This window comes from Tachysurus fulvidraco, chromosome 23 (genome assembly GCF_022655615.1).
Source record: "Tachysurus fulvidraco isolate hzauxx_2018 chromosome 23, HZAU_PFXX_2.0, whole genome shotgun sequence".
NCBI lineage: Eukaryota > Metazoa > Chordata > Actinopteri > Siluriformes > Bagridae > Tachysurus > Tachysurus fulvidraco.
Window position 1 is genome coordinate 13,995,102 of NC_062540.1, and position 23,585 is coordinate 14,018,686.

A 23,585-nucleotide genomic window follows, 5' to 3' on the forward strand; every position below is an offset into this window, starting at 1 on the left:
GTGAACCAGGGCCCCTGGCACCATCTCAGGGCCCCTAGTTTGAGAACCATTGGCCTAGAATACTTGTTCTGAGCAGGTGTTGTCAGTGAACCAGGGCCTCCTGGCACCATCTCAGGGCCCCCAGTTTAAGAACCATATCAGGGCCCCTGGTTTGAGAACAACTGGACTAGACTACTTGTTCTGAGCAGGTGTTGTCAGTCAACTGGGGCCCCCTGACACCATCTCAGGGCCCCTAGTTTGAGAACCATTGGCCTAGAATACTTGTTCTGAGCAGGTGTCGTCAGTGAACCGGGGCCCCTGGCACCATCTCAGGGCCCCCAGTTTAAGAACCATTGGCCTAGAATACTTGTTCTGAGCAGGTGTTGTCAGTGAACCGGGGCCCCTGGCACCATCTCAGGGCCCCCAGTTTAAGAACCAATGGCCTAGACTACTTGTTCTGAGCAGGTGTTGTCAGTGAACCAGGGCCCCTGGCACCATCTCAGGGCCCCCAGTTTGAGAACCACTGACCTAGACTACTTGTTCTGAGCAGGTGTTGTCAGTCAACTGGGGCCCCCTGGCACCATCTCAGGGCCCCTAGTTTAAGAACCATATCAGGGCCCCTGGTTTGAGAACAACTGGCCTAGACTACTTGTTCTGAGCAGGTGTTGTCAGTGAACAGGCTGTAAAACTGTTGGCTAAGTTACAGACACTCATGAAAAACTGATGCTGATTATCTGGGAAACTTTCTCTAACAGCAGTCAAAATGTCATTGTTTGTGTCAATGTTTGTTTGTTTGTTTGACATTGTCAAAATGTCATTGTTTATGTCAATGTTGTTTGTTTGTTTGACATTGTCAAAATGTCATTGTTTATGTCAATGTTGTTTGTTTGTTTGACATTGTCAAAATGTCATTGTTTGTGTCAATGTTGTTTGTTTGTTTGACATTGTCAAAATGTCATTGTTTGTGTGAATTTGTTGTAACATTAAAACAGGAGATCATGACATACTCTGATCTGGATGATGCTGAACAATTCCAGAATTTGCTTTTTTTCATTGGTTGTTGCATTAAATCTTACCCAGATACAATAGTGCTATTTTCTGATTGGCTATTTTGTAGCCTCCTTTTTTGATTGGCTGATAAGTGTCAGGCTCGACTAAGAATTCCAGGGGAGACGCGCTTGATTCCCGTCCGGTTCCATAGAGACAACGTTGCGGACAGATACATTTCGGGCGCTGCGGCATATTAAATATATGATAAATAGTGAGTTTTTCTGCATGAGAAACACAATGTGTGACAAAAGAGAGCATGACAAAAGACCCAATTGAGTGACGACTCGAGAGCCCTGTGTTTATATCTTGTCCTTCAGAAATTTCCTTTATTTAACATTCCTTCATTAGCTAGATAGCTAGCTAACTTTCAACTTTCACAGCAGCTACTACACATATACAGGTCTGTGTTGTTTCAAACAAACAAACAATGTGAACAAACGTATCTAAAGTCTGACCAAATGGTGCAGATTTACATATTTCCGATGTGAACAGGACAGGATTTGCCCTACCACATAAAGTTTTTGAGTTTCTGGGCATAATCGATTGTAATAATATAAAGTTGAATTCCTCTCGACCTGACAGTTCATATATTTCTCAGTCTGACTCACTCAGTTTTTCTGAGTGAAGCTCATGGCTACATGAAGTAGGATGGATTCATATTCTTTTTCTGTCCTTTCCAGTCAGTATTCATTAAGAGTAGACCTGCTCCTGTAGCACAAATTTCAGGCTGAGACTCAGCCAGAGTATATGGCCCTCTCTATCTTTTACTGACAGAGAGAGAGAGAGAGAGAGAGAGAGAGAGAGACAGAGAGAGAGACAGAGATGCAATTGGACCCTGCATGCTTATTGCATTAAGTGCAATCAATAAATTCCCTTCTTGTGTGTTGGCATACCCTGCATCTGAATCTCAATAAGCTTGAGTGCTTTCCTTCCTAATGAAGATCGCTGATTATTTTTAGTGCAGTATACACATGGACTACTGCATTGCAGTTTTCCCTGGAGTTGCAGGGTTTACTCCCGAATTTTTACATCGCCACATCTTATATATTTTCCCACTATTGTTTTTTTTTTTTCACGAAGTAGCTTCAGTAATGTAGAATGAATGTTGCTTCAGAACATTTGTCCTGCTAAAAATTCCCAGCCTGCTCTCACCAAATCACCTGCTGAGGTGGTCCTTCTGGAAGACCATCAAGGCCAGCTGGTAATTAATTCATGCTGCTAGTGCTACATCATAGTTGTGTCCGTTTCTTGGATGGGGATCTTTTTTGCGTGTTTGTGTGTGTGTTAATTTTCCCTGCTTTGGGCCAATTCCCCTATCACCCATGACAGCTAATAAACCAGCGAGACTGGAGGAATTACGTGCTTCCTCCATGTGAAGCTGACCTTTTCACACTGCATACTGCATACATAAAGCTCTTAAATGCCTATGATTGGATAACATTGCTTTGATTGACAGGTGAGAAAGATTATGGCATCACTTTTGATTTTATTTGACTTCTGGACACAGTTGACTGTTGCATTGTCAGGATTTGCTGAGCTTGTGACCTCCAAAGGACAGAATGGCAAATAGAAAATCCATCAATTACTGAAATGTATATTGATTACTTTAGTTAAGCAAGACTAAGCTAACAGGACAGCTTCATCTTCACAGCTACAAGGTTCTAGCTGTTTGGTGTATACTGTCTGTGTGAAGAGTCACAAGTTGTGTGACTGTGTGGATATCCTCTGGGTTCTCCGGTTTCCTCCTTCCTCGTTAAAACATGTTATCGAGTAGACTGGCTATGCAAACTTGCCCCGTCATGGACTGCCTTTCCACTCAGGGTGTATGTTCACACAGTCGTATACCCTCACAGTTGTATGGTTGCATTTAGCACAACCATGACCCGGATAAAGCGGCTTAGGACAAGTTGGATTTTGTCAGACCAGTGATGTTATGATTATGACAACCTTTGCAACTTTGCATTATCAAGATGACTTAAGTAACAAACAGAAAACAAGAAATATCTGAAAGATGACCATTTTCTATTGGGAAATGACACCTGTGCCGTTATCTCTGCATGGTGTTGCACCTGACATTTAAACAGCATGGTCTTTACTTTCTGATTATTTATCATAATGTACATATATATTTTTTTCACATTTCATGCATACTTTACAATTCCTTGCTGCACACACCACTCTTCACAGCACTCACTGGTCTATGATTATGGTTCTTTTAGGTGTGTGTGTGTGTGCGTGTGTGTGTGTGTGTGTGTGTGTTTGTGTGTGTACAGTATGTGTCTCAGTTTGAAGTACCTACGGTAGATTGCATCTCATCATCAACCGGCACTTGTGCATGCCATATGTGATATCATGGTGAGATCAGGTGTGGAAGAGACATATTTTGTCTAGTATCTTGTCTAGTCCCAATGTCAGTTATCTTGTCAACATGGCTCCAACTGCCTGATAACGAAAGACCCTTTAACTTCTCGCTTTTCTTTCTCGTCTCTTTAATACATGCTTGAGAATGGGAACCTTTACAATGCGGCTCCTTTTCACTGAGGGAAAGAGGGGTGAAAAGAAGACTTGGGTAAGCCTTCATCCCACACACTTGTGTTGGAGGCCCAGGCACCTGAGTGTATTATGAACTCCTTTGAGCTCCGGGCCTCGGGTCATATCGTGCCTTACACAAGGTCAGCTTTGATGCTTTAGAAACTCGAACCCAGAACTGACATGCTGGATCGATTTCCTTTTTAGCTTCAAAACCGTGACTTTTTAAAATTTAACTGCATTCCTCAGGTATCTTGTTTTATGGTTTTTTTTTAAATTTTTTTTATGATTTTTGTACAGTTATTTTTAACAGCATGTAATACCTCTTCTTCTAGATTGGGTAGTGCTGTTACAGGTGCTGTTACAACTGTGATGTAGTATGAGTATTTTTACTATAACAGCACATCTTGAGGTCCTGGAATATTTTTTTTTCTCTTATACCACAATAATAATTACAATGTACTTTTTAAACATCCATTTTAATTACAATTAATGTCATGAAAGAAGTTAGTTCAAGAAATAAAATGACAAATAAAATTCATCATGTCATGTTAAAAGCTTCATGCTGAAGATGAAATGTTTTAACTTTTTACCTCTAACAGTTACTCTTTCCACGAGCCATCAGACTCCTTAATAACTGAACTGTACTGTACTGAGCACAACACACACACATGCACATCAACTGTATGGACTGCACAGACCTACACCAAATACACGCACTTCTAATATACATCTATCAAACTGTTTATGTGCTGTTTTTGCACACTGTTTTGCACATACTGTCTCACATTTCAGTCGATTGTTGATTTGCACAATACATTACAATACCTCATGTAACTGCTGCGATAATACTAATGTGTTCATTCCCGTATTTCTGCACATGCAATATTGTTTGAACATACATTATTTACACTGGTTTTACAGCTGTTTTTACGTATTGTCTTTTGTGTAATGTCTTTTGTGTAATGTCTTTTGTGTAATATCTTTTGTGTGATATCTTTTGTGTAATGTCTTGTATTTTTTGTTTGCACTGTCTTTTGTCTTTTTGTATTTTGTCTTGTCTTGCACAGATGCGCTTTATGTATCTAGGACTACTTACTGTACTAAGACTTTAGCTCTGTCTTTGCTTTTATGTAGCACCATGATCCTGGAGAAATGTTGTCTCATTTCCCTGTGTACTGCAACAGCTATATATGGTTGAAATGACAATAAAATCTTCTTGGCTTGACTTTACTATAAGGACTCTGTAATAAAACACTTACTAATCACATCCTCAAAGAAAACTTCACTATGTCAGTGATTCTGCAAGTTGGTACTGAAGATAAGATCACGGATTTATTGACCTTTTGACCAATCAGATGTAAGAATTTAAGAAACCTGTATTTTATAGGGTTTTAACTCCAATTTTGTCTCTTTTAAAATCAGGAAATAATACAAGTAATACATAATAAAATTATTTTAGTCACTAGGAAAGAGTCTCAGTTGAGGTTTGGCAGTGGACTACTGATTGGAAAGGTTGGGAGGTCGAATCCCTGTGCTGCCGAGCTGCGCCTGTCGGGTCCGTGAGCAAGATTTTTAACTCGTAGCCTATCGGATCTATCCTGCGTTGTAGAGCACTTTGCATAAAAGTTTCAGCCAATTGAATAAATGTTAATGCTCCAGGTTGAACAGTCTTCAGTGTACAGGGCTGTAGGACATGTTACAGAAGTCTATAGACTTTGTACTCGTGTTCACAGAAGTGTATATTGTGCAATGTGAAAATTTCCTCCGGTATTGTACAATAATATTTTTGTCATATCACCCACCTCTAATGTGCATCTTATTTTGTATCTGATAAAACAATCCTGCTTATTTGACCATTTCAGCCTCCTGACAAAATCTTTCTTTTTCTCTTTTTCATGTTCCATCTCTGGCTGTGTGAACTGCGCTCTCAGGTAAGACTTACTTTCATCAGTGTTTAATAAAGAGCACTTGTTCATTCTGACCCCCCCCCCCACACACACACACAACCACACACATATTCGCCCTTCACATCTCCGCCTCCACTGCACACCTTTCTCACGTTCTTCCTCACTCTTCCTTCCAAGACTTGCTGTGTCTTAGTCTCAGGCTCAGAGTTTTGCACTAGCCCACACAGAAACATATGTAAAACATAAACAACACGTCCCTATTATTAGGTTTCCCTTCATGCCCGTGTGCACTAAATTATACCCCTAAAGCGTGGTACACACTCAGTAATCGGCTTTGAAGTGTACTGATAGCCACTGTTTCCTTCCCATTCTCTGTGAACTCCCTTCCTACATCCTGGCACCATTTTAAGCTTCTGTATTTGTGTGCGTCTGCGTATTCGTCATCGTCTCAATAGCCGTTGTGAGAGGACAGAATGAAAGGAGAGAAAGTGCATGTGCAATTGAATAATAAACTCTTTCAGAAATATTCTTTGCAGGTTAAAACATTCTTTAAAAAAAAAAATCCACACCCGAGGGCGGTTTGGGTTTTGTTTCTTTCACACTTGTTACGAATTTGGCGAGACGACTTGGGAATATGGTGCGATATGTTGCGGATTTTCTGAATTCATTTGTATTGTTCTACTTGGTAAAATTAGCTGGACTTCTTCCGTTCAATGTAGAATTAGAATTCGTTGCCGAGGTGCAAACAACAGGAACAAGACAGACAGACAACTGGTGCTGTCAGAGGCTGTCCTTTTCAGGAACGCCTTTTGTCATTTATATTAAAAGCCACCCAGTCACAACAAGTTTGTCGTCCCTCATAAAGCGGACGTGACGGAGTCGCTCTTTCATCTTCCCTTCCTGCAACCCTCCCTCTTAGCCTTGATGGCATTCTCTCAGCCAGGCCTAAATGGGTCTTTTATTAGACGCTGTCCTCTGGGAGTGGGTACTTGTCCTGGCCCGGTGCTGAGTGTGTTCACCAAGCGGCCCGGCACAGTGCCAGACACTCATAATTTAGGATAATGAAGAGCCTCAGCCTTCAGCTTAGCAGAAGTCTCACATTTACTATCAGTTTTCTACCTTTTAGCCTGATTTACTAGTGTTCCTCTGTGTGTGTTTACTCCAGAATGACCATGCATTTTTGTCTTTGAAAGTTCTCAAAAGTTTCATATGCATTTTTTCTTTTCTGCTAGTCAGCTTTTATTCATGGCTTTCGAGCTAGCTCAGCGCTAGAGGGCCACTTCATTAAAGCAGAGTGCTACAGTGTCAGGACCAAACGTTGCCAAACGTTTGTATCGGCTAATGGGATTTTTATGCTTCTGCTGCTCACAGTGCTTTAGAGAAGTATTAACTATGGCTATTCTTAGACCTATTAAAGAGTGGAGCCTGGGAAAATGCACCTGGTGTATGGGTATATGGTTCAAAATGAATAGTTCATTTGAGAATACAATTTTAACATACAACTTTGTCTTTTTATCCTTTTTTCACTCACTCACTCATTATCTACCGCTTTATCCGAACTACTCGGGTCACAGGGTTTATCCTTTTTTGATTTAAGAAAAACAAACAAACCAACAAAAAAACAACACTACCACAGAATCAATTTTGTACACAGTAAATACACAATACTAAATTATCATTTATTTATTTTTGTATCTATACGTGGTAGGGTATCTTTTGGATACTGTCAGTATGTGTGGAGATTTACATGTTCTCTTTCCCCGTGTCTGCATGGGTGTCTTTTGGCTTCTCCGGTTTCTTTGCCCGGTCACTCCTAGAGTGATTATGTTGAATTGCCTCTAGGTGTGAATCTGTGTGTTGCATGTATGTTATACATCTAAAGCGTATTCTTTCTTCATCCCCAGTGCTCCTTGGATAGACTCCGGGCTCCGGCATGAGATAAATGAATGAATTTGTATCGTAATTGCATTAAAAGTACAGACCACCTTTTCTCTGGCGTACCTGTTATTTTTGACACAACACATCCTGAGATAATAAAAGTTTCCTCTGTCTTCCTGTCATACCTAAAAAAAAAAGCTTTATCTTATCCATTTGCAACTAGTGAGGTTATATATGCATTTGTAGGTTTGACAAAGTGTGTGATATACAAGACAGGTTAATTGTAGGCGCATGCTGCAGAGCATCAGAGAACGACATCGAGAAGAAGGAAAGAAGAGATAAAGGATAACGAGAATAAGGAGACACCGTCCATAGAAGGAATTCCAGCTATCCTGTTTCTACTCCTAGGTTATGCTGCCCATCCAGCCCGAGCTTTATCCTCTAACTTCTGCTGACTGAACAAGGTTAGAGAAATATGAACAATAAATTGACATTGGCACAGTGCACAGCGTGCTTGCTGTCGGTCCTTTGAGCTGTACATCATTTGCTAAACAGTGAGTCCTAATAAGCCTCATGCTATACAGCTTATATCAGTGTTATAGCTGATTTAATAATATAGCTAATATGTGTATGTATTTTCCCCAGAGGCTATTTTTATTGTCGTTTGTACAGTATGTTTTCACCATGTCAGAAATACATTAGACTTCTACATTGGTCAGTTCTCTATTGGTCTTTATTTGTACACAACTGGGATACAAATCCAGTCTGTGCCATTCCAACCACTCTGTAAATCTTGGTCGTGGTTTGAATGGGAGTGTACAATGACTCGTTGTCGAGCACATGCATCATTTGTATATCATTCTGTCATCTCAGTGTATTTGTTTTTTATTCAGATTGTTTAAGTTTGTTTTAGGGTGTGCAACGTACATGGTACATAAAAAGGTTCTGGAAGATTCTCACCCCTAATGCTTTCTTTATAAAAATAAACAGCATACACTATGTTGCTGGTCTGTGCCACCAGTCTGAGGTGGAGAATGAGTATTACATGTTTTCTAGTATACTGTACGCACAAATAGCCTTTCATTCCAAAAGCGTTCTTTTATTCTCAGCACAAGGTGGTCTGCAATTAGTTTAAAGCTACGTGAAGGACATGCTCAAAGACAAAATACCTGCCAGTGGAGAAAAAAGCAGTGTTTGTGTGGGATGGCGGTGTAAGCGGGCAGAGACCTGTGCTCACATGTCCCATGCCGTCCTGTGTTAACCTGCTTTGCATTCCTTCCCCGGGAGCTGTACACTCCCCTGACTGTGGAGGGAAATAATGTGTAGCTTAGAGCAATATCTTTCCACCTCTCACATTTAATAGGCTTGTGACATGAGAGTTGGCACTTTCACTTTATTGTTAGTTCTCAAAAAGAAGTTCAAATTAACTCTTGGAAAAGAACAAAAACCTGTTAGTTTGTACTCTTTCACCTTTTCCTGGTTTCTTCTCTCTCTGTCTCTCTCTGTTTCCTTCTCTCTCTCCCTCTGTTTCTCTTTCTGTCACACACAAACACACACACACACACACACACACACACACACACACACACACACACACACACACACACACACACACACACACACATTGCAGGTTTGCAAGAGGGGCATGACATTTGTTTTGCACCTTTCTGCATGTCCTCTTTTTGCCTTTTCCTGTAATGTATAAACCAGATGCAAGACACTTTCTCTCTACTTGCTGCCAATTTGGAGTCTTTTATTTCATGGCTTTTTTTCTGGCACATCTGATTTCACTTAAACTTTCCATAACTACATAAAGTACGTATACTGTATAACCAAATACTCAAACAGCAATTTGTTGTAAATATTCTTCATATTATCACATAACAATTTTCCCATCATTCTTCTGTAAGAATATTCTTGGCTTTCCATCAATTTTGTCACTTCTGGTTCAGATCACTACAGTGTTTCATGTTAATACTGATAGTTTATTGACATCTAACAGCTGGACTTTCAGACTTCTTTGTGTATTGAGCACACGTGGATTCGGGGATGACGGGGGTGATGTAATCATTTTTATGGCTTTTGAGCATATACAGCGTATTATAGCAACTACACCATAATAAACGCCTTACTGCACAACACACAAAAAAATAGATAAAGTGTCCTCAACAACCCTCCTTAAAGCGAACAGAGGAATAGATCTAACTCTCTCTCTCTCTCTCTCTCTCTCTCTCTCTCTCTCTCTCTCTATATATATATATATATATATATATATATATAAATATATATATAAAAATATAAAAAACAAATAAAAAACATTTAATGAGCAGGAACACTTTGTTGATGAGAAAGGTCAGAGGAGAATAGCTATGGTGAATCAAATAAGTAACCAAATCTTTGTAACCATAGTGAGCAGAAAAGCATGTCAGTATGCACATGTCAGCTTTCACTTGTGGTGAACAGGCTACATCAGGAGAAGACCACCATGTTTTCTCTTCAGGTTCCACTCTTGTGGTTAGCGCTCCGCTCTACATCAGTGGCATGATCTGTGTGACCGATTGTATGCCACTCTGAGTAGCGACCATAAAGTTTTCCCAGAAGTCTCAGTCCCTATGGAAACATAGGTGGCCATTGTTCGCTTCACAAACTCGAGCTGGAGAACATCCCGGAATTCTGGAGCGAGCTGACTGTGCACAGCAGGAGTCCACCCTCTTCCCATTTCGTTCTGTGTATCTATCTGGCTCTTTCCTCTCTTTCTTTTTTTTTAGTATTACTACCATGACTCAAGACCACTATTAATTAAATTAGCGGCACTTTATAAAGAAGGTGTGTGTGTAAAGGATTCATAATAGATTTAATTTGTTTTAATAGGGAAAGCAGCAATTCCCGGGAGCAGCAATTCGGCAGGGAGGATGAGATGTTTCCGCTAAGATGTATCAGTAGTTTCAGAGTTGGCGTGTGTGTGTGTGTGTGTGTGTGTGTGTGTGTGTGTGTGTGTGTGTGTGTGTGTGTGTGTGTGTGTGTGTGTGTGTGTGTGTGTGTGAGAGAGAGAGAGAGAGAGAGAGAGAGAGAGAGAGAGAGAGAGAGAGAGAGAGAGAGAGAGAGAGAGAGAGAGATTCTTTGCATTTGGAGGAATTTCTTTAATGTATTTCTCACCTTGGGGCTAAAGTTGGAAAATGGAGCAATTTACCTTTATAAGCATGAAATATTGAATTTTTCAAACAAAAGTTTTCCTCTTAACAAGCAATCCAACTTAAGATCCAGACTGAATGTCACTGCAACCAAAATGAGTTAACATAAGGAAGTTATTTTTTTCATTTACTCTTCAGCAGACATTATGGTCCCTAGTTGTTTAGTGCATGTTTTATTCCCTGGTTTCCTCCCACCTCCCAGAAACATGCTGGTAAGTGACTTGGAGTCTCTATGATGTCTTGGGCAACAAAAATGAATTAAAATGATATTTAATGGTAGAAATAATGATTTAATTTAATAGCATAAATAACAACCAAATTAAAGAAAGACTGTATGGCCTATATGTATAAAGACTGCACTCTTAGATTAGTTCAGAATTTCCAGAGCCCTGCTTCACCTCCATAACCAACTCTGGTCAAAACTGGAAAGCACTTGCCAATTATAAAGCCTTCCACCCCATTCCCCATCAGCTACTAGACCTGCTACCTAGCAAGTGATGGTGTCAGAGTGGTCCAAGATTAGACAGAGTGAAAGATGTTTGGAAAATAAGAATGAAAATGATAGATGTGGAAAAATACTTTCTTGCTGTAAATGGCGAATGACGCATTAATCCAGGAATTAACACCAACCGAGACTAGGACTAGCATCAATACCAGTTTTTGCAGTAAAGTACTACTTTGACAAAGATTTTAGTGGCCAAATAAAACAGCATAGCTACCGCTTTGCAGCAGTGAGCGCCTCTATAATTAGTTTAATTAACTTGTTCTGCCATTTCTGAAGTATTTCAAGCCATTTATCCTTTCCAATATATATCGTAGTTCTCATAAACATATCGCAGGTGGAAAGCCAGGCAATGACTGAAGCTGACTGGTGACAATAATACAGAATATACCCCTAAACCTATAGGTTATCATGAACCAGCTATAATTTACAGTGAATATTTAGCGTTGTTAAGACTCTTGTTACCATAAAACAGTTTTAATTCACTGACATGTTTCCAGTTTGGATTATTTGTTGTTTTGTGTATGTTCCAGGAAAGTTTATTATTCCATGCCCTAATGCATCAGACGTTTGTGTGAATAGATGTCAGGACACTGAATTCTGACTACCTCATGCCCAAGTGCTCACGAGAAGCCTTTATTGTGGTTTTGAGCCGGTGCTGCTCTCCTGTAGATGAAAGTCTTCATTTAGACACTTTGTCTCAGGCTGTTTACAGCTAATGAATTCCTTGTCATTACCATCACTGTGTGGCTCTCCCACCACGCTGGGCAGCTTTACATGCAGAAGTAGTGTTTGATCTTGTACTGATGTGCACTGACAAACTCCCTGAGCATCTCTTTCTTCTTCAGTAACTTGTTAGGTACCTGTCATCTCAACCTTTTTAAAGAATGTATTATATTTTGTCATTTTATAATTCTTTCATTCTAATATAAACAAGAAGAAAATCTTATACTTGACATTCTCTACAATAACCGCTCTTAAGGCTCGATGTCTGTTTTGTACACTCTTAGCATTCTCACCACATATTCATGAGGTAACCGCTTGGATTCCTTTCCAGCAGTCTTGAAGTTGTTCCCATAAACGCAGAGCACTTCTTGGCTGCTTTTCCTACACTCTCTATTGCAAGTCATCACGAAACACTTCTACCGAGTTGAGGTCGGTGGCTGTAAAGGCCCGGATATTTTCGTTTTTTACTAACTATTTATGTTTAGTAAAACATTTTATTATTAATAGCATAATACTACTTTTTCTATACTCATAGAAGAAACACTGCTCTGCGTCAAACCTCAGGATTCTTAACAAGACAAAAACATAATCGTCTAGATCGGTGTGCTACAACTGACTGATGTCAATCATGTTGCTTTGCTAATTAAGAAAGCTTTGCTTGTTATACTGACATTCACATTCAATTCCAGGCTACTCATCATGTGACGTGTGCATGTGTAATAGAGACATAGTGTTGGAGGAATTTTGGTTTTCAGTACATGTAGCTTCAGCTAAGTAACAAATCACTACATTTATTTCGAAGTCTTTAGATCTGAATATCTTTACGCTCTTGAAAAACACATTTCAATAATACCGAAGATGTTTGACTTGGTACCACAATGTACATACAGTGGCACTATATGCGGTAGGGGTTCCTTAGATTACTCAACTAATATATTCGCCGCTGTGGGATACTCAGCTAGTGCAGTCATGATAAATTGAGCTATAAATTAACAACATGAGGTTTCATGCTGTTGCCAAGTCTTCCACATGAATGCGTTAAGAATGGGTGCATTAAATAGTGTTATATCGTATACATATGTATTACTGTGTACGGTTAATGCACGGTTTTATTTATTTTGTCTTTAACAAAAAGAACTCTATGTGTTAACCTAGGTTCCAACAATATGCTGGACTTTGTAGGAGTTTGTGAAAGTCCTTCATCACATTCTAGAGTCCAGCTGTCCAGCTTTTTGTTTTGTGTCAATTTGCACAGTTTGTTATGCTGTCTCTAACCCACACTTCCCCAATGTACCAGCTTGTCGCGTTACCTGCTTCGTGCACATTATCATGTTGCTGTATCTCTAGAAATATATAATGGAGCAAATCTCCTGTGATTATCATCATTTTGCTGCCTGTCTCAGTAACAATGTTAATTACATTTTCTTGTTCAAAAGCCCATTTAAACTGACATCATGGCAAGCTAATATATTTCTAATTAGAGTGGGAGTTTATTCATATCCAGCAAATGGGCTCATCAGTAATTGTTTGTACAGGCTTTGCCAGCAACATAATATCCAGTAATGATTTTTTGTTTTATTAACAAATTGCCTTTTCACTTCATTTCTAATTAAAAGCCGCACTGATTTATTCATTTGGTCAATGGCATCAGGATAAGCGGGATGGAGGAATAAAGCTTTTTAACAGTATAAAGAATTTTGTTTTGAAGCATTTTAATTTCCTTAACTATTTTCTTTGTGTATGGTACATCCGAACAAATCAGGAAGAAAATTAAGAAACCGTGATTCGAGAGTCAATGCAGTTTAGTTTGAACTAATGGCGTACAAGCCTTACTGTGAGTACATTACCACTGCTACATGACTAATGCATGCAGCAAACTGTCTCCTGTCATATCAGTGCTCGGAGAAGCGGAATGTTACATTTCTAACATACGCATGTGTTCTTTGCGCCCTAGTGGATTTTAAGTCCATGTAATTACATAACCAGATCCAAAGAAACGTCCATCGAGATTGACGTTATTGCAGCAGAACCTCCCCTGAGCTATAAGGTCATGCTGGATGTTTGGTCCATGGCTGCTGAAACACAGCCCCCTTTTGGCCATTACTCACTCTTTTACGCTGCTTTACACGCAGGTCATTTTCCATTTACGCAAGATTTGCAGCTCAGAAAGAGTTTGGTCTCAGTGTGAGCATACTCCTCTTCATATCATACACCTCTTCGTGAGGTTTAATGTTACGGTGTCTGAGTATGAGGTTCCATTTCAAAATGTTTTTTCTATGTAAAACATTTCCATTGCTTATTTATTGCCACTGCAGACTATGTGACATGGATTGTTTTTCTTTGGAGGTTTTCACACTTGAAGTTTATTCTGAAACAGAACATGGCTCGCATGAACAATTTCTAATGTGAAAGGTGTCATGTGTGTTATGGGAAATGCACCATGGTACCTAACCCAAGACTACCTGTAGTAGGTGGTGTAAGTTTAGTTGCACTGGAACTGTCCCCCTCCGGAAAGGGAACACAGCTCTTACTCAGGTTCCCACTTTTCAAGTTTTTTTCCAACACATGTGTACCATAAGTTGCAAGGGAACAATGTGGGACACTGAAGTGGTGAAGAGCCTTAATGAGCAAAATTATTTAAACAGAAAAAACAGAAATCTTTGCATTTTGTGCTCCATTTGCATTTTGCGATGATGCAAGATGAATGCAAAGGCACCAGGGTTCATAGTTCTAATGTACACATACTGTTTATACAACTGTCGTATTATAATATAATAATTTAACTTTACTTCTGGATGATATGCATACAAAAACAACCCTGTAGCTTTCATAACTATATGTAGTTTAAAATGTGACTATTTCACCATATGGAGTGGATCCGCTGGCAACCACACAATCAGTAGAAATGTGCACTAATGGAGGAGGATGCATTGCAGGGTGAAACAGCAAAATAAAACAGAAGCATCATGCTGCATCCTCGCTCATAAAGTGAGAGATGCGCAGATTTGCCTGATTAGTATTCTGACTTTCATCCAGGGACTGAGACTGGAGCGCTGATTTAATTTCCTCCTTCACGTTCGTCAAGGAGACGCACTTAAAGCTATTGCCTCTAAGGTGACCTCTGTCAAAGTACCACTCCATGGCATACCTCCAGGGATTTGAATCTCAGCACCACCTTGCTTTTTGACCCTAGCGTATTTATGGCTTTGGTAGGTAATGGTGTCACTCAGTAGTGGACACTTTCTGGAAAAGGGACAAAATGCCGGCTGTCTTGTTTCCAGACGGGGAGACTTGACTTACTTAATTACCGTACGTCACACAGCATTTTGGGAGAAGGTGGTGTCATCTCATTGACCTAAAAGCCTCTTCACACCATATTCCTGGAGGAGAATAAACAAGTGTTCATTTGAAACAAACTTGCGGCACTGATGAAACATTGGAAACTGATTGTAACTGTATGGCATGTCTTTTATTTGGAGGAAAATAAGTAAGCTGAAGGAGGAGCCAACAGCCATTATAAGTTCTGTTGAATAGCCAAAAGCTGTGTGTAATACTACACCATTAGCAGGTGGGTAGCATGTTCTCCTCACAACTCCAGAGTCCCAGGTTCAAATTTGAGCTAGGTTTACGGCCTCTTTGTTTGTTCATGGTTCTCCACCAAGTTTCCATAGTATTCTGGCCCTCTGTTACTCCTCGTGTTCCTGAGATATGCGTAGGATCCATCATGGTCCTGAACAGGATAAACTGGTTAATGTTGATGAGTGAATGAACTGTGTATCTTATGTTGAGCACTTCTTAATCTGACTTTTATTGATTCCATGGACTTTCTAAAACAAAGACTAAACATCACTTGAAACTTCTCTTTCAAAAGCCTAGAGGTTAATTAAAGGTGAAGTTGAACAGATGTTGGTGAGTTTAAATCAAGGGCCACCAAGCTGCTGCTGCTGCTGGGCTCCTGAGCAAGGCCCTTAACCCTCAAATTTATATATATATATTGATTGTATAACATTTAAGTTGCATCTCATCAATGCCATAAATGTAAATTTACTTTGATCAGCTTTCCTGAGTTATACTGAGTGATTCTTCAGGAATTGAGAGTGGATGTTCTCTCCCTTAATTCTGAAGTAAATCTTGAAGTCAATTTTGTTCTGCACTCTGGTGACTGTCCTTATCCCCACTCTGTTCTGTCCTTATCTCCACACGTATCCCATTCAAGGACTTGACTCTTCTGCAGTTTCTCTTTCATGCTATGATTTTCTTTCAACTCGGCTGCCAGTTCGATTAAATGTTCTTAAATTAAATTCCATTAAATTGTCTATTACATTGTAAAATGAAACGTACTGTACACAAGTCGGTAATAAATTAAAAGTCTAGCAAACAATATCAATGCGTGTAAAATGAGAAGTGTAATTAATTCTGTAAGGCAGGTCAGGTACTCTCTTTCTTTTACGTCGTCAGCAGTTATTAATGATGATACGGTCGGGGTTGTGCTGATTCAGGCTGTAAGTCCTGCGAGTCCTGACCCCTTCCGGCTACAAAACAAAATTTCTATACATTTTGACTGGAAAAATTAAATGGCATTTATTTTAAACAGGAATGTCTCGCTCCTGTTAGATGAGTCAGTTTTCTTAGGAGGAGGCACTCGCTCTTAATTTGCTCTACCATCATTCATTTTGATGTGGAAATATGATCAGCGCATAATAAAAATCTTGGAAGGAGAAAGGGAAGAGGGAAGCTGTAATGTGATTGCAGGCACCTTTATTTGACTTGTTAAACATAATGTTAAATATATCATCTCTGCCATTTTTAGAATTCAACACTTTATAGGTGAAGAGGCTTTTTTAATAGTAATAAATGTCGTGTTACAAATTTCTGTGTTGGAATTAATATCTGAAAAATGATTATGTAAAGAAAAATGAATGAAGAAATCCGGTTTTAGGATGATATTTTAATCAAAATATAATGGAAATTATTCATTAGTTATATATCAGTTTGATCACATTTGTTTTTCTTTAAAAAAACAAAAGCAAGATTTTTTTTCAGTATACAATCCAAATTGAAATTGAATGAAAGAATTTTCTCTGTAATATATGTATAAAATTTCATGAATGCCAGTCATCTAAAAACTGAGATCTTGAACATAGAAAAAAAAACAAATCTGTAGGTCTAAAACTGTTGGATTATTACAGTTTAAGGTAAGACGTAATAGATCTGGAATATGACAGAGTGAGAGAGCGAGAGATGATGAATACCGTGTAACCAGAAGACCTTATGCTATCTTCCTGACCTCTTCCTCATCTCTCCATAACCTGCCGATAACCTGAGTCTAGATCTAACCCTTTCTTGCTCTATTGAACTTTTCTTATCAAAGCTGTACAAGATTAGAGCTGATATAGACTGGCAGAAGACCCGTATAATTGTTCCACTTCATCCAGCTGCTCACGGTGGGAGGTAAACAAGTCCATCAGTCAAACAGACACTGAGAGGCCATGTAACACTGAAGAGTAATCTAGCCTATGAAAGCCCATGGATAACCGGCCTGTCTGACTCCCTGTGGCCAGACCTCTAAACTCTGTGTTGACGTGTGATATAGAAGCTTAAGAATCCCATCTGGAATTTGTTTTAGCGTAACATCTGTTTTTGGACTAGCAGAATTAGTTCCAGTCGCTTGAATCTAAAGGAAGGTGGCATTGAAAAGAAATGATTCATTTTAATTCAAAAGGACTACCTTTCTCTACGGGAAGTGGCTGATTATTTTTGCTGTGCCACTTTTTAAGAAGGCAGTATTGCTGTGCACATACTGTATGAAATCAGTATCTGGAGTTTGTGAAATTTGTGATATTTTATTGTCCCAGCTTAAGATTTTAGTGTTGTGAATGTGATTAATAACAGTGTGTAGAATCTCATGAACAGATAGATAGATAGATAGATAGATAGATAGATAGATAGATAGATAGATAGATAGATAGATAGATAGATAGATAGATAGATAGATAGATAAACATACATACACAATTACTTCTAGACAGAATAGTTTCAGTTTATTTCCAGCATTTAGTTCCCTGCGCTCATTTCCAGCATGCACTTCAGAACGAAGTAGAGAGGGGGGAGAGAGAGAGAGAGAGAGAGAGAGAGAGAGAGAGAGAGAGAGAGAGAGAGAGAGAGAGTTGCTCAGCATGAAATTGGCAAGAGTGCAGTGTAGGTCATCTGAGGAAGGGAAATTCCTTTCTATATCTTGTGTATAATTATTGGCATGGACAGCATGAATGCATATAATTCTGTATTCACACCTCAGTGGTTTGCTGAGAGTGAAAAGGCTTGTGCAGTGACGACTTACTCTGCCTCTTTCTCCTCTGGCTTTTTCTGGAGCCTTGGGAAGCCTTGTTGTCTTGGGAAGTTCAAGTAGGCCAACTGAAAGTGAAAAAAAAAAAGATGTGCTGAGGGACAAAGGGTAAATAAGTGGGGGGGGAAATGGAATGTCTTCTGGTGCCGATTCAGATGGAGAATAAAAGGATCCTGTGGAAAAGAGATCCTGCTCACAGCTGGAGATAAATGGAGTTTTTAAAACCTTCATATCCCATATGAGGGTGTGTATGCGTACGTGTAAACGGGTAGGAAAATACTGTGGTCACTGAATTTATTTTATGCTTTGCATGCTGTGGACCTATCAGAATCTTATTTCTATTGGTCAGAATTTTATGATTTATTTTCTTTCTACAAAACCTTTTTTTTTTTGTCATCAGTCAAAATGGACATTTTATCATTCACTTGAAATCATGATAAAATCTGAAATCACACTTAAATAGCAAGGTTTTAGACATTTATCTTTATGCTAAATGAAATTTTGTTAAGCTGGCTTCGTTTCTAACACGATCTTTTCCAGAGGATATCACAGGTATGATTATAAGCTGAATAAAACTTTTCCACATCAATGTGTTGAAATATAATATAGTTGTTTGTTTTTTAATGTTAAGGTGCCAATGTAAATGATGGACAGATTTTTTTTTAGGCAAAACATTTAAAACCAGGAGGTTTGGGAGACCTGGATGCACGAAGGCTTTTAAGTAACAGATATTTACAAAGAAATGTATTTGCAGAATTAAACAATGATCAAACAAAAAAGAAAGAAATCTATAAGCAACTTGAGTGAAAACGATAGAGATTGCTAGGGATTCTCTAATTCTCCACTAAATACAGCAGTTGTGGTAGTGATGTCACTGTCAGAATGAAAAAGGCTCTTTAATGTGTTAAATAGATATGCAGTGGATGTGAGTTCTCTCCTTTCATTCTCATCCTTTCCTTCATACGGCTGCGGTTCCGATTTTGCCGTCTTTCAGCGTCTGAGGCTCATTTTGTGGACAGCGATTGGAGTCATAAAGCATGGCACAGCTACAGAGGGCCTCCTGCCATGCCAATAAGCACTTTTGTTCTCTTTATTAATGCACCAGTGGGGTTTAACTGCCCCTCTTCCCAAGGTTTGGGCTACTTTTAGACTTTACTGCTTTCACTATCTGAACCCTCCAGTCACACAGACAAATTTTGATGGATGGTATGTTTTTTTGTTGTTGATACAAAAAAGACAAAATCTTATGCAAATGGGTGATTTTTTTGTGTTGAAAGTGTTTCAATTTGCACACCATTCATTACACAAATCATCCCAGTGCAGCAGGCAGAGGCCAGTCAGTCCATTTTAGTACCCCAGAGGTCAGGGTGATCCTCAGACAGACTTCTTTCAGCAGCTGTGCTTATTAAATGCTGCTACACCTCCTACAGGATCTCTCCCAGGATATCTTACACACCGGCTTCCCTCCCACACCACAGAGCTCTTCGTGCATAGCAAAGAATGAATCTGTTATGCAGAGTTTGTTTGGTGAAATACAGAATTCAAGAATTTTAATGAACTGAGCAGTACTAGACCAACATCTAATAGGGTTTCAGACCTAGGCAAGGTTTATACTGTATCAAGCTAGAGGTTGTAATAATTTTGTCAAGATACTGTTCTATGTAACAGCAAGACAAAAGAAAAATGACAATTCTGGGCCAAAGTTGTGTTTAGAAGCTGCTGTGTTTAGAAGACAATTCGTACGATTATCCTTCAGATGAATAGCGCTCCTGAGAAGAGCCGTTGTTTAGGGATTCACCCTATCATCAAGGGAAAAGACTGACTCTTAGTGTTTCCATACTCACAAGTATCTGGGATTCCAAAAGACCATTCTCTTGGTGGATAAGCAGGACTAAGGTTCTGCTGTCTTTTGGTTAGCACAAGACTAATAACACCATCTCACAACTGCTCGATAGTAAAGTGTGGGTGGACGTTTAAAAATACTTTGCATGTGTTAGAGAGAATCTGTCAGCAAGTTGGTGGAGGATACCATGACAATGTCAAATAGTAAAGTTGACTCTTCCTTCTAGCATCTTCCAAATGACCGAACCAAATGATGTATAACAACATTGACATTTGCAACACATCGTATTCATTGATGTCTTTAGGGTTCTTGTTATAGAGCACTGAAAAAGAGGATTCTTCTCGAAAACAATACAGGACTTTCAGAATAACACAGACCGTTGAGATAAATAGCGCCCACAAGCAGTGCAGTTGTCTGAGGATTTGTGCTGTGGTCAGACGATAAGAAGATTGAATCCTGTTGATTTTGCTTCTATCCATATGTGGGATTTAGGAGATCAGATTTGAACAGGCTTTCAGGGTAGAAAGGATCATTCGTCATTTGTTTAGTGGCAGGTCAAGCTTGGAAGTTTATTTAAATGCCCTCATTGCCCCAAGTTGGTGGATGTTTTAGATTTAGACACTGAAGATTTAGAAACTCAACTTTCACAGCCATGATGTTATTTCTTTATTTGCTTTCTTGCTTCCTGATTTGAGCTGAATCACACTGAGCTTGGTTAAATCCAAGACCACATCTTGATTATGTTCTCGGTTTGGTTTACGTGATCCAGTTCGAACACCATATTTACAAAATGCTCAGATTAACCAAATTATACTAGTCAAAACCCCTAAGGTTTAAAAGAACCAAATCAAATGATGCAGGTGGAAAAACAACCACAATGCATTAAAAGCACATTTCCCAGTGGCCAGAAATGAAGTGACCAGAAATCAGTGCTTGGGGCTACAACTAGAACTTAATCTAACTGTGTAATGAACATTGTACCGGTTTAGTTGTTCAGGAAGGTTATGAGCAGCAGCTCGATAAAAATGAGCCCGGTTCTGTAGACCCAGAGAAAAATGTTTTAGGTAATTATTTCTGTGTGGCTTAATGAAGAGTGAAATGCCCTGGAGAGAAATGTGGATGAGAGAAATTGAAAGTATAGGATGAAAGGGACATTATTCATTGTGCCGGTATAATAGGAGTCTGAAATGTACAGATGAACTCAGCTGCAGTGCTCTGTGTCACGTCCTGTTGTGGCATCGAGTCAAGGAGAGTGGGACCAGTCAGCACTGGGCGCAGAGACAGAGACCTCAATAATTTATAAACGCTCTGCTTTATTATGCTCAGGTGAATGCACTCTCTCGGCTTGTTTGTGTTTTATAGATGAGACATTCGCTACCAGTCTCTTGTTGTGTGCTTCGGTGTGGGCCAAGTTTTGATGATCATGTGAATGTGTGTTGTGTGTTGGTGAAACAGGTGTGCCTTTCATGTAAAGACAGCGCACAATCCATATTGTATGAATTCAGACGAGGATATGAAAACGCTTTTTGTTTTCCAAACCAGACAAGTCTCCAAACAAGTTTTCACAAACCACTTTGTGAATCTCTGGTTAGTTTTCCTGCTTTTATGAACCATGTGATTTACTGTACATGTTTGTTTTCCTGTATTGACTTTCACAAAGTCTATTGAGAGCAACCCATGAAAAAGCTACCACAGGTGTCTGTTAATAAAAGCTTTAAGCTGTAATGCTTCAACTTTCTCATGGCTTCTCTTCTGTCTCTTGATGTCTCTCATTTCATCCTGTTTCCACTCTTGCGTCTTTATTTATTAATCTTTTAGTAAAAGCTGTGTTTCCGTTGTGGTCTTTGAAAACATCGAAACACAGCTTTTACTATTTTGAAATTTTCAGCTCCCTGTGAGCTTAATGTAGATATTCGAATTTTGCCAGTAAACTCGAATATCTACATTAAGCTCACAGGGAGCTGAAAATTTCAAAATGGCAAAACGCCTCCAAAATATGGCATGTATTAAAAGTTTCCTGTGTAAATTCTCCTACAAACTAATTCGCTTTAACTGTACCTATCAGATAAATGAGGCACATTATTCTCATTACTCCATATTAAGTCTTCATACTAACATATGATGCTTGACCTAAAATAACCTCTGCTAACCGATGTATTGTTTCTCGTGTCTCTTTTTCTCCCCTTGCCTACTGAAGAGCATAGAATGATCGCTGCAGGTAAGAGCAGCTTTTACTAACATTCTTCTACCGTGCTGCTTTTGCTTCGCTTTGCTATCAGTTGCTTCGCTTCTTGTAGATTAATACTACTGCGATGTATTGGATTTTAGAAATAAGCATAAAGGTTTGTTAAATATAAAGAGAGTATAAAAAGGTTCCTAGTTTAAACACTAGGTGGATCATCTTATGTCCTCTAATCGAAATGTTACTGATGTTAACCTTACATGGATGTCACCGAGCACCACAGTAACATTAATGGCCGGTGCCAAAGATTTCAGGCATGTTGGCAAAGTGAATCTATTTTCCACCAAGGTCAGAGGGAAATGTGGTTTAATTAGTCAGAAATCAGTTATAATGAAGAGACACTTGCATTAAAAAGGATGGTGTTAGTTGTGGTAATCAAGCAGGCTTTGCGTTATTACAAAGAATCTGAGGGCCATTTTATTTGTCGCCAATAAGAAATGTGTGGACATTGGACCTGTTCTACCATTTCGTAAATTTACACAAGATTTTAAACGTCTTTCTCTGTGCATTCATTCTTAGTGAATTGCAATTTGTTTTTTAGCTCCGGTTTCCTATTTCAGTAAGCATACAGTATTCCAACCCCCTCAGGAAAAGGGCCGTAGGTGGAGGGGCTCTTTTTGAGGTGGCCCGGAGCGGAGAGAGAATCTGAAAGGGCGTGAAGAATGAGAAGTGCCTTTCTTTTAAGTGCCTTAATAACTGTGCCGGCGTATAATTGAAACTGGCCGTAATGAGTGTGTGAAAGATCAATGCTTGCTCCACACACACAATCTGCGGCCAAACCCCTGGAGTGCTGGAGAAAGACTGAGGGCCCTTACTCACTTGTCCCGTGCTAACGCTCTGAGCTTTTAGCAAACAGGAAGGGTTTTTTTTTTCCTTCTTCTTCTTCTTCTTTTTTTTCTGTCTCCCAGGGGGATTGAATGAGATGAATCAATGAGTGTGCACTGCATCTGAAAGTCACAGTGCTGAGAAAGAGTGTAAAAGAATGAAAAAGAAAAGGACCTCTTTAACTCAAAGACAATCAAGCACAAAAGTCCCTAGCTCACTTCATGCTAGAAAAGTTTGCGCAGGATTGCCAGCAGTGCTCATTTTTAAAGTTTTCAGTAGGGAAAGTGTGATAATGGACAAATGAATCAGACTTTGCTTTTGCAGGCTGAGTTTTGTTGCTTGAGACTCACATGTGTGAGGTTGAGAGGTGATGCTTTTAGCAAGTGCAATTCCCTGGAGGGCTTATTAACTTCTGCACCATTTTTTACCATCTTTCTTCCCTCCGTGAGGAAAACACAAACACACCACTAACCACCTGTAGAGCACAGCCGTGTCTCCGGCTTCTCAACATGCTGGGGGTCAGGGATCACAGGTGATATGTGGGTTTTCCCACATGAGACATTTTGC

At 39.4% G+C, this 23,585-nt stretch overlaps 1 protein-coding gene across 7 annotated transcripts in view; it reads left to right on the plus strand.

Moving 5' to 3' along the window:
• The window catches only part of agrn (agrin), a 225,661-nt gene that overhangs the window by 33,593 nt on the left and 168,483 nt on the right, over positions 1–23,585 (plus strand). For 5 of the 7 annotated variants that reach the window (XM_047806904.1, XM_047806911.1, XM_047806908.1 and 2 more), the window contains exon 3: positions 22,149–22,169. The exons of the other annotated variants lie outside the window; for them this stretch is intronic. In XM_047806904.1, the coding sequence (XP_047662860.1) occupies positions 22,149–22,169 (21 nt within the window). The remainder of the gene's footprint in view (positions 1–22,148; positions 22,170–23,585) is intronic. 7 annotated transcript variants of the gene reach the window in all.